The 15,171-nt window shown below is 37.0% G+C and overlaps 2 protein-coding genes across 5 annotated transcripts in view; one reads left to right on the forward strand and one right to left on the reverse strand.

The window, feature by feature from the left end:
• LOC116173214 (tyrosine-protein kinase Src64B) overlaps positions 1-15,171 on the forward strand; it is a 91,733-nt gene that overhangs the window by 58,945 nt on the left and 17,617 nt on the right. Inside the window, exon 1 of one of the 4 annotated variants that reach the window (XM_031490552.1) lies at positions 6,856-6,910. The exons of the other annotated variants lie outside the window; for them this stretch is intronic. The gene's annotated coding sequence lies outside the window, so the exon portion shown is untranslated. Of the gene's footprint in view, positions 1-6,855; positions 6,911-15,171 lie in introns of those variants that run through there. 4 annotated transcript variants of the gene reach the window in all.
• Positions 3,149-4,025, reverse strand: LOC116173219. Its single transcript, XM_031490563.1, has 2 exons — positions 3,875-4,025; positions 3,149-3,821 (listed from the first exon to the last, which is right to left on the reverse strand). Exons 1-2 carry the CDS (start codon positions 3,987-3,989, stop codon positions 3,154-3,156), a joined length of 783 nt encoding a protein of 260 aa, XP_031346423.1. The 5' UTR covers positions 3,990-4,025; the 3' UTR covers positions 3,149-3,153.

Here is a 15,171-nt window from a genome sequence, read left to right on the forward strand (position 1 = left end):
CCGTACATAATTCCTAACGATGCTATGAAGTTATCGATCTACGGGAGGATTAACAAGAATTCGCCGATACAAGTGGCGTTTCATGCGCGCGACCTTTACGTATACCCAACCTTACCCAGCACCAGATCATTGGTTTGGTCGGTAAAAAGCAGCACCGGTTTTCAACGGCCTCAATGGCTACTGATTGCGTTCCAAACTAGGAAGCGAAATAACAAAGAAGCAGATGCGAGCGAGTTTAACCATTTAAGCATTTCCAATATAAAAGCAAACATTAACAACCGAAGATATCCGTATGAGCAGCAAAATCTGGTTTTTACCGATAACAAGTATGTGGATGCTTACGAAGAATATTTAAACTTTCGTAATCAATATTACGACTCGTCGCAGGAGAGCTCCCTTCTTAGCTACAAAGAGTTCGAAAAGCAGCCTATCTTCATTATCAATTGCACCCGTCAAAACGAGAGCGTCCATAACGTGGTGATCGATTTGAAGCTGGAAGTTGAAGCATCATCTGCATTTGCAAATGAAACTATCGCTTACTGCGTTATTTTACATGATGCATTAATCGAGTATGAACCGTTCACCGGCATCGTACGCAAAACTTAATTATAGTTCACGTAAAAGTGTAATTAAACTTTATATAAATGAAGAGTGTCAGTTTTGACGAATCAAAAAATAAAATTTATATCTTGCGAGTGTGGTCCTATGCTCACAGAGAAGCAAGAAAGGGTCCGTGGGAAACTGTCGCATTAGATAGGTACCGCTTCAAATGTAAAATAGAACGCATTGCAGCTGTTTTGGAGCCCATATTATGTAATCGTATTAAGATGTATCAATTGCAATAAAGTAAAAAAATGATTGATTGATTTTGGTTGTTTTATTTAAAAAAAATTACTGAATTACATGCGTATTATAAATATAATAAACGTTAGATAATGCGCAACAACAAAGTGAGCGCACATGATAGTAGCAACATGCTTCTAATTTAGGTAGAGCTGGTTCTTCTTCCACCTCGGTGACATTTTGCGATAGAGTTTTTCGAATGAAATCGGCTTTTTCTTTTCCTTTAACGTATACTTGGTCTGATGATGATATTAACTGGCGAAGTATAATTGGAAACATGTAGGATGGCGTATGACCATGCTCCCATTTAATTCCGTGATGGTTATGAATTAGCCAGGTAGCTTGCCGTTGTAAATCGGTAGATAAGCTATTCCACGGAAATGGAGGCCTGAACATAAAATGAGCAACCTGCTTGCCATTATAAATCGCCAGTTCTTTTGGTATAAATACGTTTCTTGATGTTTTAAAGCCTTGTACATCGATTACAGTCTGCACCATTATGTCGTTGAGAGAGGATTAAGTATTTATAACCTAATTTTTAATTCATTTCAATATATTCCCGCACTACCACATCCTTATTAGTCCTCCAAAAGAAAATTTTGAATCAGTATAGATTTTACAATCATGCAAGCTGCAGTTGTCGTACTGAGCTGGTTTTTCTGTATTAGTGCTAATGCTGCTGCTGCTGCTGCTGATAATGTTGACGACGGCAGCGATACAATCAGTGAGCGTGAAATCGATATGGCATATAGTCATCTCACCAAATATGGATATATAAAGGAGCCTGGTGAAGGTGAATCAACTCAAGATAATCGTACAAATATCACCGTTAACGCTTTAAAGAAATTTCAAGAACTCTATAAACTACCTAGTGATGGCAGATTAAATGCCGAAACATTACAACTCATGTCTCGACCTAGATGCGGAAATATTGATGACCCAGCAGCGTATATGACTCATCGGTATAAATGGACAAAACAGACTTTGATTTACTATATTTCCAATATGCATGACCTGCACATTTTACAGATGACGGATAAAGCATTTCAAGTTTGGGCGAACCACACAAATTTGAAATTCAAATATAGCTCAAGGAACCCAGACATATTAATATCATTTCATACCCGAAAGCATGAGTTCGCTTCACCACCATATCCGCAATGTGCATTCGAGTTTGATGGATTGGGCAATGTATTAGCCCATGCATACTTTCCCTCCAGAGATCAGAATGTTGTTGAAATGCATATAGATTGGGAAGAACGCTGGCATGTAGCAGATGCAAATGCACCTCCCCCCGGTTATTCTAGTTATTTCCAAGTTGTCTTACACGAAATAGGTCATACTCTCGGATTACACCATTCGAGCGATGAAAATGCACTCATGTTTCCTTATTACAATTCAAATATGATCACGCTACATGAGGATGATATAGCTGGAATCCGAGCACTATATCCTAGTGATACTGCTGGTACCCCTTCACCAGAGAATAAAACTTATCATCTTTCAACGCGTATTAAGACAACTACACCTACTCCCAAGACTACTACTCGCAAGACCATTAAACCACCTGACCTGTGTACCATTCAAATCGAACACTTTTTGATTCTAAACAAACGACTTTATATGTTTTATGAACATTGGGTTTGGATATCGGCGTTAAACAGCAGCAAAGTGGAACCTGCCAAGAATCTGCTTGAGTGGTTAACGTTTCTTCCGGCATCTTTTAAACGTTTGGAAGCGGTATATCAAAAGCCTAACGGTGATGTTGTCTTCTTTAGTGGCGGTCGCATATACATAGTGCAATTCCCTAGTCTGCAACTGCTACCAGGATGGCCTCAACCTTATAGCCGCTTCACAATTCCCAACAGCCATAAAGTGAATGCTGCAGTTAACACCTATACCGGACGCACGCTTATTTATCATGGTGCAAATGAACTGCTAGATTTGGATGATTGTAGTCATCGGCCTAAAAATCGCTTAATATATGCGGAAACCTTTCCGGATATTCCGGCTAAGATAACTTCTATATTCAAATACATGGATGGATACCTATACTTTATCACCGGAAATAAATTTCATAAATATAGTGAATATACAGGTCGTGTAATTCAATCAGGTGACATTGATCTATCCTTATTCAATATTCATTGTGCTAATAAAGGCGTATTGGAGCAATTATATAATGTATTAGCTAAACTTTTAAAGTTTGATAAACATATTGAATTGTATATGCGGCATTAGGTGGATAATAAGTTGATGTGTATCCATACCTATGAATAAATAAAAAGCATTTTTATGTTAAAAAATTATTTATTTTAACATGCTAATTTTACTAACAACCGTATTTATAAATTTTCGAGGGTGAATGTTTACAATTTCTGTTAGAAGAGTCAAGTCTTGCAAATTATCATACTTTTCCTTCCAACTGCTTAGCGATGTTAACAATTTGAGATTTTGGCATATCAATTTCCCTCTCGATAAAATGCTCTCTTCGCTAGTAACACCTTCGGTATGTAGAATTTTTGCAACCTCACGCGTAAAGTCATCATAAAGACAATACATCGCATAGTGGTTGGCAACATCCAATTTTTGAGTAATTACTTCGGAAGCGATAAATATCATATCGATTGCTTGCTTGGAAAATATTATAGATTTATCTGATTCGCTTATTCGAATACATCCGCCGTCTTCTTCTTCTTCCGCTTCAAGTATTATTATTTTGGACTCGGTAAAAATTTCATGCTTGCTCCTTCTTTTAGGCGTACACTGCACCATATGTTTAATTAAGTGTTCAGTTTTAAAATTGAATATTTCTTTCCATTCGCAACGCTCAAATTGTAAATACTGGTCATCATAATGCGGAGGACATGATATTTGCACGATGGAATCGAAAAAGTACTCGTCCAGTGTAACGCCAACTTCGAGAATAATGCCTCCGTCTAAGAATAACGACCACGAAGATATTAAGGTTTCCTTTCCTATAAACATACATCTTTTGCTTCCACAATAATCGGCGTTATTCAATGCATACCTTGCTCCTCTTTCGAGGATTCATTCACCGATAATTTATCCAGCGAAAGTGATGACTTTGCATCATCTTCGCTACCCCACGAATCTTGCGATTGTTGCTGTATTTGTGCACTCATCTCGATATAAATCGATTTTTTACTTTCTTATTACTCTTATACCTGCTCTTAAAAGTACTTCTGGAGGGGATTTGAAGAAATCCATCATGCGCAGTGTATCTTAAAGGTGTAGGTATAAAACGGGGATGCTAATGTTCATTTCGGTCCTCATATCGAACGATAATGGATCGAATACTTTACAACATCGCTAGGCGAGAGGCTCAAAAGGAGTCTAATTATATTGAGACGAAGAGCGAATTGTTAAGTTTAAGTGTAAATGACTTATTGAAAATATGGATCAAGATTCCAACCGTATTTCAAAGAGATTGTGAGCTGCGGAATCGAATACGATGTACAAAACACTGGAATCAACCATGGCAGCGCACCCACATCGATGGTCCAGCGCCGTTAATGATTTATTGTAGAGATTGTATTATGGCGGAGCGCACACAAAAAACTTTGTAGCTTCATAATTTCTAGCATTTTGTATATGTAGATATTTATTATATTAATTAAAATAAAATGGTTATTACACCTTTAAGCGTCTTATCATAGCTGCTATAAATAAACACTATCGCGAGATTGCAGCTTCCCATTCTAATTATAATAACAACTAAATTTCGCACGCTGTTACTCTATACCTATAGCAGGTAGGGTTAGCTGTAGCTCATATGTGAGTATCTAACGCCACCCTCTACGCCCCTGCAATCGCGCGCCCCTTTTAGCTCAGTTGACTAAAGCGGTAGATTCGTAATTCATGTATCGACGGGCATCCGTTCATGTTAACAGGAAACTTACATCCGGTAAATTCTAATCAGCAGGAAACAGCGTCCGGTCACGTCAACAGGAAGCAGCATCCGGTCACGTCAACAGGAAACGTAAATGGCGGGAACAGGAAGCAACATCCGATTATCGGCAGGAAGCAGCATCCGGTAAATTCTAATCAGCAGGAAACGTAAATGGCGGGAACAGGAAGCAACATCCGATTATCGGCAGGAAGCAGCATCCGGTAAATTCTAATCAGCAGGAAACGTAAATGGCGGGAACAGGAAGCAACATCCGTTCACGTCAACAGGAAGCAGCGTCCGGTAAATTCTAATCAGCAGTATGCGTTTCCTGGTCCAGAAATAAACGCGGGAAACCTAGATATGACGTAAACAAAATGGCCGATACTGCATTCTGATTGGTGTGACGCCGTAAACAAAATGGCCGATACTGCATTCTGATTGGTGTGACGCGTTTCCTGATCCAGAAACACCGGAAGCAAAACACGCAAAATGTGACGTAGACAAAATGGCCGATACTGCATTCTGATTGGTGTGACGCGTTTCCTGATCCAGAAACACCGGAAGCAAAACACGCAAAATGTGACGTCACAAAATGGCCGACTCACGCGCTCCCATTGGCTCACACCGCACCACGTGACCACAATACTCGATTCTCATTGGCGTGACGTCACTTCCTGATCTAGAAGTCCCTTTGCTCATCTACTAACCGATTCCGACCAAGCTTTAAGGGTTGGTGCATAAATATCTCGTTCAAGTTCGTGAGTCAGCGAATTCCGCCATATTGGAACAAAATGGCCATATTGAAACAAAATGGCGGAAAGAAATTTACCTACACCTGGTCTACAGAACAGAAAGGGCCACCCGCAACTTGAGATATCAACAGATTTTGAGTGCAGTGGTTTCCCGTTGCCTTCTGCATCCTATGCGGTTGAATTTAGTGCCATTTTAGTCGCCTTTTACGACGTGCAGGCTAATTTTTTCACATGGCATGGAGCTTTGAACATTAAAATGAAAATATTTCCTACCCCATATAAAATTATGAGAGGCGACAAACGGATATGGACATAATAAAAATTCGATTAAAATGCGGAAAAGCAAAAATCGGTAGCGAATAAATCACCAAAAATACAATAGGCAATCGTAGCTTTTCCCGCACCCACCTACATTTCGTTTTCCTCCGGTTAAATTGTTTAAAGCTGTAAATCTCTAACACAATCAAAAGCTCGGTTAGCGAGATTATAATGTCACCGCCGAAATTCGCTTTGGCGGACAATAATAACGACATCCCTTCTTCACAAACTCGGCCCGGTTTTCCAGCGAAACGCGAGCAAATTCGCACAACCCTCGACTCTGGAACGCACTAAATTCACATATCGCGGAGCGCCTTTTAGATTTTGTCCTTAACTAATTGTCTTGACGAAGCCTAATGGAATATTTATCGCGTTTAATTGTCGCGCGAGTCTGCACACATGCTTGCGCCCTTTGAACTACGCTTAATACGTTAATTCATTACAGAGGCACATTCATTATTAGAGAATGAGTGCTTTGCAATGGTGGTTTCTGGTATATCGTTCTCGATAAATTCAGGAAGAGTTCCCATTTTCAAAACTAATTTTTGAATCTTTATTTTGATGTTCCATCTAGACGCCTTCATTTGGAAACGCGTCTTCTTTTTGATAAGAAGGGCATACCCAAAAAATATTCATTTTTAGTATTTCCTTTTTGAATTTGTCAAATTTTTTACAAAATTGCTAATTTTCCCACATATAATCTAACTCACACCCCGTATATTGAAACAATTCAAATTTAACTTTGTGTATAGTTTTGCAGCTTTCCTCGTGAATCCAGAACGATTGAGAAGACCCGACCAAAACCTCTTTCATGGCCCAAGCGAAATTATCACGGTATCGCCAATTAATAATTAGCCCATTATTAGTGTCATTACCTGACATTTTTACAGGCAACTTAATTTCCGCTTTCATTGTCATCGTTTGTCCTTTTCATCGCACGTAGTTTAAAAAAACCAGAACATTACAATATCTACTTAACAATAATCTAACACTGATAACGTGGGCAAACCAACTTTTGTTGCTCAGTTAATCGATGACACTTGCTAGTGGTGCACGTGTATCTCTTTTGGATTTAACCAATCGCGTAAGTCGTCAACATTTTTAAAATACTTGACCCTAATTGCCGCCCGTGTACTTTACAAATCTATTCAAATTAATTACGTTTAAATGGGCGTTTAATTACACTTGCAAAACAGCGAGTGACGAGTGTCATCGCACTTTTAAACTATTCCACCAGTTAATTAGTATTTAATCTAATGAAAATCAAAACAGATTCAGGGAAATGGCAACACCTACAACGTATGTGTACCGTTTCGTAAATGCAATTATCGTCGCTCTTCCCATTTTAATTGCGTTTGGTAATTGCTTTAAGTGCTTTTATTTTAGTCAAAACATTGCGTAAGTGTCCGTCGATTTTACTTTCGAAAATCGCACCAGAAAAATGATTCGCTGTTTTGAAAATCGGTGTATGAGGAAATGGAGGTGATTATAATTTATATTGCTTCTTTGGGGCATTTACTATGATGTATTGTGCTTTTTTCAATTTTAATGAGTGCCCGCAATCACGCTTTCTTGATTTAGTGCAGATTTATTTACGGTCTCAGTGAAACTTTTCAACATTTTGTTTTAAAAGATTGTGAAACTTCGTAAGCGTGGCTTAGTCCTTAGGAATTTATGGCATTCACCTTGATATTGAGTAATGCTTTTCAGTATTTATTATTTATTCGATACTCTTAGATATACGCGTATTCTAAACGAAATATTTTAGCATAGAATTCCGAAAAAATTTTTGTTTTCCCTTTCGAAAGGCAAAGTTGGCGTGGAAATGACGTATTTTGCTTACTTGTCAAATGCACCCGAAAGCAAATCTCACACGTAATTTTTGCTTTCCCCTTATTACTGTAACCTGCCAAATGATTTTTGAAAAGAGGTTGACAGTACAGTACAACCTCGTTAATCCGAATAGATTCGGACCACCGACCTTTCGGATTATCAAATTTTCGGATTATCGCGAAACTAGTGAAAATAATAAATTTGGACACAAGCATTAAGAAATAAACTTTATTCTTTTCAACAAAACATAAATTTAACAGACCAAGGACAGAAGTCAGTTAAATACTGCACGTAAAACAAAATTCGAGGGGTTAGTCGGTGTGGTATTCTTTCGTACACATGACTGGTAGTCACTGGTATTCCCGTGGTAGTCTCTGGTATTCCTGTGGTAGTCTGTGGTAGTCACTGGTATTCCGAAGGTAATCAGTGGTATTCTCTGGTATTCCGATGGTAGTCAGTGGTAATCGCTGGTTTTCTGGTTGTAGTCTTTGGTATTCCTATGAGCATTTACTAACTTTTTTAATATTTTCCATTTTGCTTGTAGGTAGGTATTTCCGGCATAAACTATGGCTTTTATGATTTTGTCTATCAAATCGCATACTTTTTAAATTAATTGAATTGATTGTTGCAGTGCTGGTGATTGAAGGTGACGATTCTGTTTTAAAGATGGTAGCGATTCAATCAGTAATAATGATTTGTCTTGTGTGTTTAAAAACAGGTCAAGGTCGAGGCCAAGGTTTCCATGATAATCAGATATATCTTAGATCTGGATCTAGACCCTTTTTCGAAGATGATCTTGTATCTAGATCTAGATTATATTATAATAGATTTTCCACTAGTAGATCCAAAGATCAATTTTAATTTATTTATGTTATAAATGTTTTTAACATTGGCGGAGTAAATCGTTTCTATGTTTAAAGAATAAATATGTTCCATTCAAGTTTTAGGGATTTACCAGCCTTTTAAGAGTAGACAGGTTTAAGCAGAAAGTCAATAGTCATTAGCATAACGGGTAGTTTAGCTTAAGGGGTAGTATCGGTAATTATTTACAGTTACATATAACTTAACTTAACGATTGCGCGGAGGCATTAAGCCTTGAAGATAAGATTTTTCGATAGAATACTTTTGCATTATGATATGGTTGAATATTCTCCGCATTTTAAAAATATTTTGAATTATACAGGGTGCACCCATAAAGTAGGGCACCCAAATGGTACATTTTTTTTAATAGAATCCCCTGCATTTTTGAATTCTACGTGTAATTGTACGTCTTTTTTATTATATGGTTGATATCCAAAAAGCTAGTGGTCTTAAAGATAATTCGACTTTTAAGAAAAATTGGGCATTTGCAAGCGTCAGTATATTGTCAAAATTATTACTTAAATTTTGATTCCAGGTTTTATATCTTATCTTGGGTTAAGTAAAAGTCAAATAAATACAGCTACTATGAAACATTAAAAATACAACTTACAGGGTGTTTTTTTGGAAAGTTCAAAGTTGCAAAACTTCATATTAAAAAATCTCACTTTTTAAATGGAACACCCTGTATATTTTTCTATCATCATTTAGCTCCTCCAAAAACCTTAAACTTTGAATAATAATGTCCTATACCTATCTCTGATAGTTTTCGAAATATCTTATATTCTAATCTTAAATAAGTTATATGTAATTTACACAATAGTGAGGTGGACATGCAAAAAAGGCAATTTTTATCTATCTCGTCAAAAAAAAATGCATTCAAATACAGGGGATTCTATTTAAAAGAATGTACCATTTGGGCGCCCTACTTTGTGGGTGCACCCTGTATAATTCCAAATATTTTTAAAATGTGGAGAATATTCAACCATATCATAACGCAAAAGTATTCTATCGAAAAATCTTATCTTCAAAGCATTAAGTTACTCCGCGCAATCGTTGACTCGGCCCTCGATTTTATTATTTCGGACGGGTTAAGCTCCCTACGTAGAGGGGTGAAGACTTGGGTTCGTGATTTGTACTCCAAAAGTTGTCCCCCTCGAATACAAAATTGACGTGTTCGAGGATTTTTCGAAATTTCTAAATTTAATACCCTAAAAGCATCCTGTATACTTCTCGTTGGACCACTCTGTATGTATTTATCAATGTTTACTTGGTAGATGGCTAATGGGGAGGGGTGATTTTTACACGTAAACAACGCCGCCTGGCATACATTCAAAATGTACGCTATATAATGCAAGAAGAATCAAGTCCTTAGAGAAAGTCCCCGAAATATTGCATTTTCCCTTTGTAAGTACCTTCCTTCAATATTTTCAAGCCGACAATCTGTTCTTGAGATATAAAGAATTATATCCGATCATGATAAGGAGTCTAGGAGACTATCGTTGGTAGAAATCAATTCCTTTCGTTGAGACCTTTCATTAGAATTAAGGGTAGGACGCGTATCCCCTCCTCCCATTTTCAAAAGTTTTACTTGGCACCATTAAAGGCATACGAAGTCTGAGACCAATATTGGTTGTCGCATGTAAAAGGGGCGGAGGGGTGTTCGATTTACTTACATAGTGCGTATTCAAGTGCATATTTGCCCTTTTTAGCGCATTTCCACAAAAATAAAAAAAATGCGCTATTGTGGCCACTTTGTCCGTCCGTCCGTCCGCTCGTTTTGCGACGCTACTAGTTCTTTATCTTAAGAGCTATTGTTCTACTTTTTCGCTATTTGGTTCGTGATGGTGTCGAGTCTTGTACCAAGGAAGGAATTTTTTCTGTACCGCTTACAAAAAAAGTTATTGTAAAAAAAAACAAAAAACCGTTTTTTACATGTTCCATAATTTTACACTTTTGCCGTTTATTAACGATCCTAGAGATCGCTTACAATTTTTCATTGCTATCTCTCGTCTGCCTGTTGGTCTGTGCGTCTGTTCCTTTGTCTATCTGTCCATCTATCTGTCCGTGTGAACGATAACTTTGTTTAGAAATGTTCGATCGCTTTTACATCTCCGTTAGTTATGAACTGAATTGCATGAAATTCAATATGGGCATAGATTTAGCCATAATAATACGCAATGCCAAAAGTTGAATCGAATCGATTCAAAATTCACAGTGCCCTTTTCGCATCTCGACCATTTATAAACCGAATTGCAAACTTTTTTACTTATAAAAGTATTTGAATGAAATTTGATACATAGGCACTTGGAATAAAGGAAAATCAAACGCCAATTTCAAAATTTGGTTTTGCGCATGCGCAGTGCCAACTTTTTTTATTTATGGAAGAATTTAAATGAAATATGATACATAGGCACTTGGAATAAAGGAAAATCTAGCGCCAGTTTCAAAATTTGGTTTTGCGCATGCGCAGTGCCAACTTTTTTATCTATGGAACTATTTAAGTGAAATGTGATACTTAGGCGCTTGGAACAAAGGAAAAACTAACATTAGTTTTATAATTTAGGTTTGCGCATGCGCAGTTCCAACTTTCTTATTTAGAAAAGCATTGAAATGAAATTCTTCTCATAAACTGAAATTGAAGTAGCACGTCAATAATGGATTGCCCATGTGCAACGCTATCTTTCATATTTGTGGGCGGATTTTTACGATTTTAACAGAAGTTGCATCTTACAAATGGGAAATGAATGCAAGTGGAAATGCGCTTTATGTAAATCGTTTACGATTACTTTTTAACTTGTTTAACGTATATGCACTTGCATATGTTGTCATTGTAAAGTGCATAGAAATCTGATCTTTAAATAATTGAATACGTTAGCCCACCCCACCGCATACAACTAAAGTTTTCTGCATAATTATATCGGATCCATAAATTGGGGATGCAGCAATGTTTTGAATCCACCTGAATTTGATATAATATGCATTTATAAGGGGGATCCCGAATGCAACTGTCATGGTAGTTTTCCGGAAAAAGTCTGATTCCTTTTGTATGCGGGGGATATTCCATACTCCCCAGTGATACACTCTCCCAAAATGATTACGTCAATAAACTCATCATGATTCTATAGGGAGTACTTATCATGAGATTTTTTTTTCTGGGAGATCCATGAAAGGGCTGAACGTTTTGAGGAATTGGGGAATACCCCCTGGTATACGGGTGAATTGATAAACCCATCCCAAAATCAAGTGTTATGGTAGTTTTCGGCAAAAGGTAATTAATTCCTTTTGTCTGTTGGGGGGGAGGGCGGGTTCTAAGGGTTGTAAGTTTTGGGGAAGAATGTAGCACTGGGGGGTATGGAATACTCTAGGGCTATGAGGGAGAATTGATGCCCCCATTCCAAAATCAACTGTCATGGTAGTTTTCGGGAAACGATGCTTGCATACCCCCAGACCCTCCTGTGCTACACTCTCCTCCAGAGTGTTGGACTACATGTCCGGAAGGACGGGCGTTCGAACCTGGGCTGAGGTAAGAATTTTTCATCTGTGACAGAGATGGGAATGTCCTTAGATCAGTTTCGAACATTCTTCCGTCTCCTCCGAATTAGATTTTTCCTCGGGTTTTCCTGCAGTTTTCCTAATTTGTAAGGTAAATATCGGAGTAGTATAGAACAATTTAAGGCCTTCTGCAGGGCACCTCTAAAAATCATTATGCGAGTCACTCTGTAATTGGGCACAAGCCTGTTGAGGACCCAGAACAAGAGAGGACAATAAATAAAAAAAATAAGCAAGTTGTAAATCAGCATATGCATGATGAAAGCGGATTTTTGGTAATGCAGATCAGTATTTCATTAGTAAAGTTTAAAATTACCGATCTCACGAGTAATTTTACTCAAAATATACTAGAACCTGCACATCTACACTATAACAGAAAGCTTCTAGTGAAAATTTGAAGTCTCTAGCTATTGCAATTGCTGAGATCTCAGCCGGACAGCCAGCCAGGCATAATGAATATAATAGCGTATTTTTTTTCCAAAAATGCGCTAAAAATAATAAAATAAATACGACCGTTATAGTATAGTTACTATTTTGTAGTGAGTATCATGAGGTTTACCTAAGCTTTTTTAAAGCTGAACGTTTTAAGGGAGAATGTGCAACCAGGGGGTCTGGGAGATATGGAAAACCTCCTAGCTATAAGGGAGAATTGATGTATCCCAAAATCAACTGTCGTAGTTTTCGGAAAAAGGAAATTGATTCGTTCTGTGTGCTGGGAGGGGGGGGGGTAGTATTCCATATCCCACAGATTCCCCGGTACTACGATCTCCTCCAAAATAATTACGACAATTAGTATGGTTATAATTATTTTGTAGAGAGTATCATGGGATTTTGCTAAGGGCTGAACGTTTTGGGGAATGCACAGCCTGGGTGGGGAGGGGGGCTGGGGAGGAAATGTAATTGATTCGTTATGTGTGCTGAGACTCTGGTGCTACCTACCTTCTCCCCCAAAATGATTACAACAATTTTGAATGGTTGTAATTATTTTGTGGGAGTCTGTGGGTGAATCTTTTCTTTTCTGGGAGATATTTCATTCACGAAAGGTCTAAGGGCTGAACGTTTTGCGAGAGAATGCATTAAAGTATCAAGTCCAACATTAATTTTTGAAAATTATTAGAAATAGAAAAACACACCGTGCGTAAAGAATATGTGAAGCATTTTTTCTATAAAATTACTACTTACTTTTTGATTAACAGAATTATAGGAGAAGTGATTGTTTAACTAGCTTTTAAAAAAAATGTGGAATCATATTATTTAACCCATTAGCCTCTAATTTAAATAAGTTAGCCTTTCGCGTAATTAAAATTAAATTTTCCCAAGAATTTCTAACGTAATTAGCAGAAGTTGGTGTTTTATTGTTTCGAGAAGTTAATAGATCAGGAATTCTGAAAGTAAATTTGGGTTTTCGAAATTTATAACCGAAATGCAGTCATTTTTGTGTATTACTACAGCTAGTGCGGTGGGGAGCAAAACATTGATCTTAATCCTTCAAATGACGCGATATCTGGTTAGTTTTTTGAGTATCTTCGTTTCTTCGTTGATCGGTCTAAAATTGATTTTTTTAATAATTCTCAAAAATCCTAGTTTTTATGTTATTCAATATTTTCTACAAACGTACCTACCTATTAATTAATTACATATTTATACACCGGAGTAGGCCCTGATAATAAAAAACAAAAGAATGCAATAAGTGCCGAAAATTAATTACTTGCTGCAAGTCAACTCCCTATTTCGTAGCAAAATAATATTAATTTAATTAATTAAATAAAGTGAATTTTAAAAAATATGAACTAGTTAATCATATTTTACTGCGAAATAGGGAGTACCTACACTTGCAGTAAATAATTAATTTGTGACAGTTGTTTACTTTTTATTATCAAGGCCTACTACGGTGTATAAACATGTGATTAATTAATTAATTTATTAATAGGTAGGTACTTTTGTGAAAAATGTTAGATAACCTAAGAACTACGAGGTTTAGACAAAAGGCATCACTTAGAAAAGTTAAAGGGAACACAAAAGACTGTCGAATAATCACATAAAATATTGAATATTTGAAAAAAAATGACTCGCTTTTTCAAAAAAATATGATGTGTAGCCCTAGAAAATCGGGTAATATACCAAAAGCTAAATTTGATTATAAGTAACTCCTATCCCCTGAGTCATCTTTGAAAAAATGAGTATGGCAACCGTGCAATTTAAAAATGGTTTTTAACACATTTCCTATTTTGCAGTTCTTTTCGAGTTGCGCGTCTTTTTTACAAACTAATCATTGTAAAATTTGACTATTCGACTATTTGCTATATTTTAAAAAATAACAGGAATATGTGTTGCAAAAAAAAATTAAACCATGATTTCTATTGCAAGGTTGCCACGTTACTAAATTGAGACACCCTGTACAATATTGCAATCATGAAACAAATAGAAAGAAATTTGTTTAATACATAAACAATGGGGCTGATCTCAGCTATTCCAATCTTGGTTCAGTGCAATTCCTAGTCGTATTCATATTATGGATTATTGAGTCGTCTAAGTGGAAGAGATGTAATGGCTACGTGTTCACCGAACCGGAACGCAAATCCGTGATCATCAAAGATCTTAAACCACGTGATCGTTTTGCTTATGTAACGCATATTTCAACCGTCATTTCCATTCGCCAAACATCTAAGTTGTTACAGTTTGTTGTTATTCGCTACATAAAAACGAACATTTCTTACAGATTGGAAGCATAAGCGGAAAAACCGCGACGGCGACGGCGGCGTCTGTTTTAGACGTCCAAGAATTTATAACTATACACGTTGCGGAGTTTTTAATTTCGTATGCTCACTCACCTACGTGAGTAATACTCAAAGAGCGTAATTAGATATCGAGGCGGTGGCATTTACAACAAAGGCCTTACCTATAAACTCATCCGGTACCGTGTGCAATTTTTACCTATACGGAAAGTAGAAAAAGGTGGCGGTATCGATTTTATCTTGAATAGCCTTTTAGACGAGAGTGGTATAATTCAAGAATAAAAGGACAAAAAGGTGCACTTGTCTATAGGCTTTTACGTGTGAAGGTTAGATCTCTTCGCATCCCCGTAGATTTACGAATTTATAT

Source organism: Photinus pyralis, unplaced genomic scaffold, assembly GCF_008802855.1.
Source record: "Photinus pyralis isolate 1611_PpyrPB1 unplaced genomic scaffold, Ppyr1.3 Ppyr1.4_LG6, whole genome shotgun sequence".
Classification (NCBI taxonomy): Eukaryota; Metazoa; Arthropoda; class Insecta; order Coleoptera; family Lampyridae; genus Photinus; species Photinus pyralis.

Coding starts and splice junctions, on each gene's coding strand:
- LOC116173219 (XM_031490563.1), bottom strand. CDS start 3,989: ATGAGTGCACAAATACAGCAACAATCGCAAGATTCGTGGGGTAGCGAA. Junction 3,822..3,874: donor ATCCTCGAAAGAGGAGCAAG/GTATGCATTGAA, acceptor GTATGTTTATAG/GAAAGGAAACCTTAATATCT.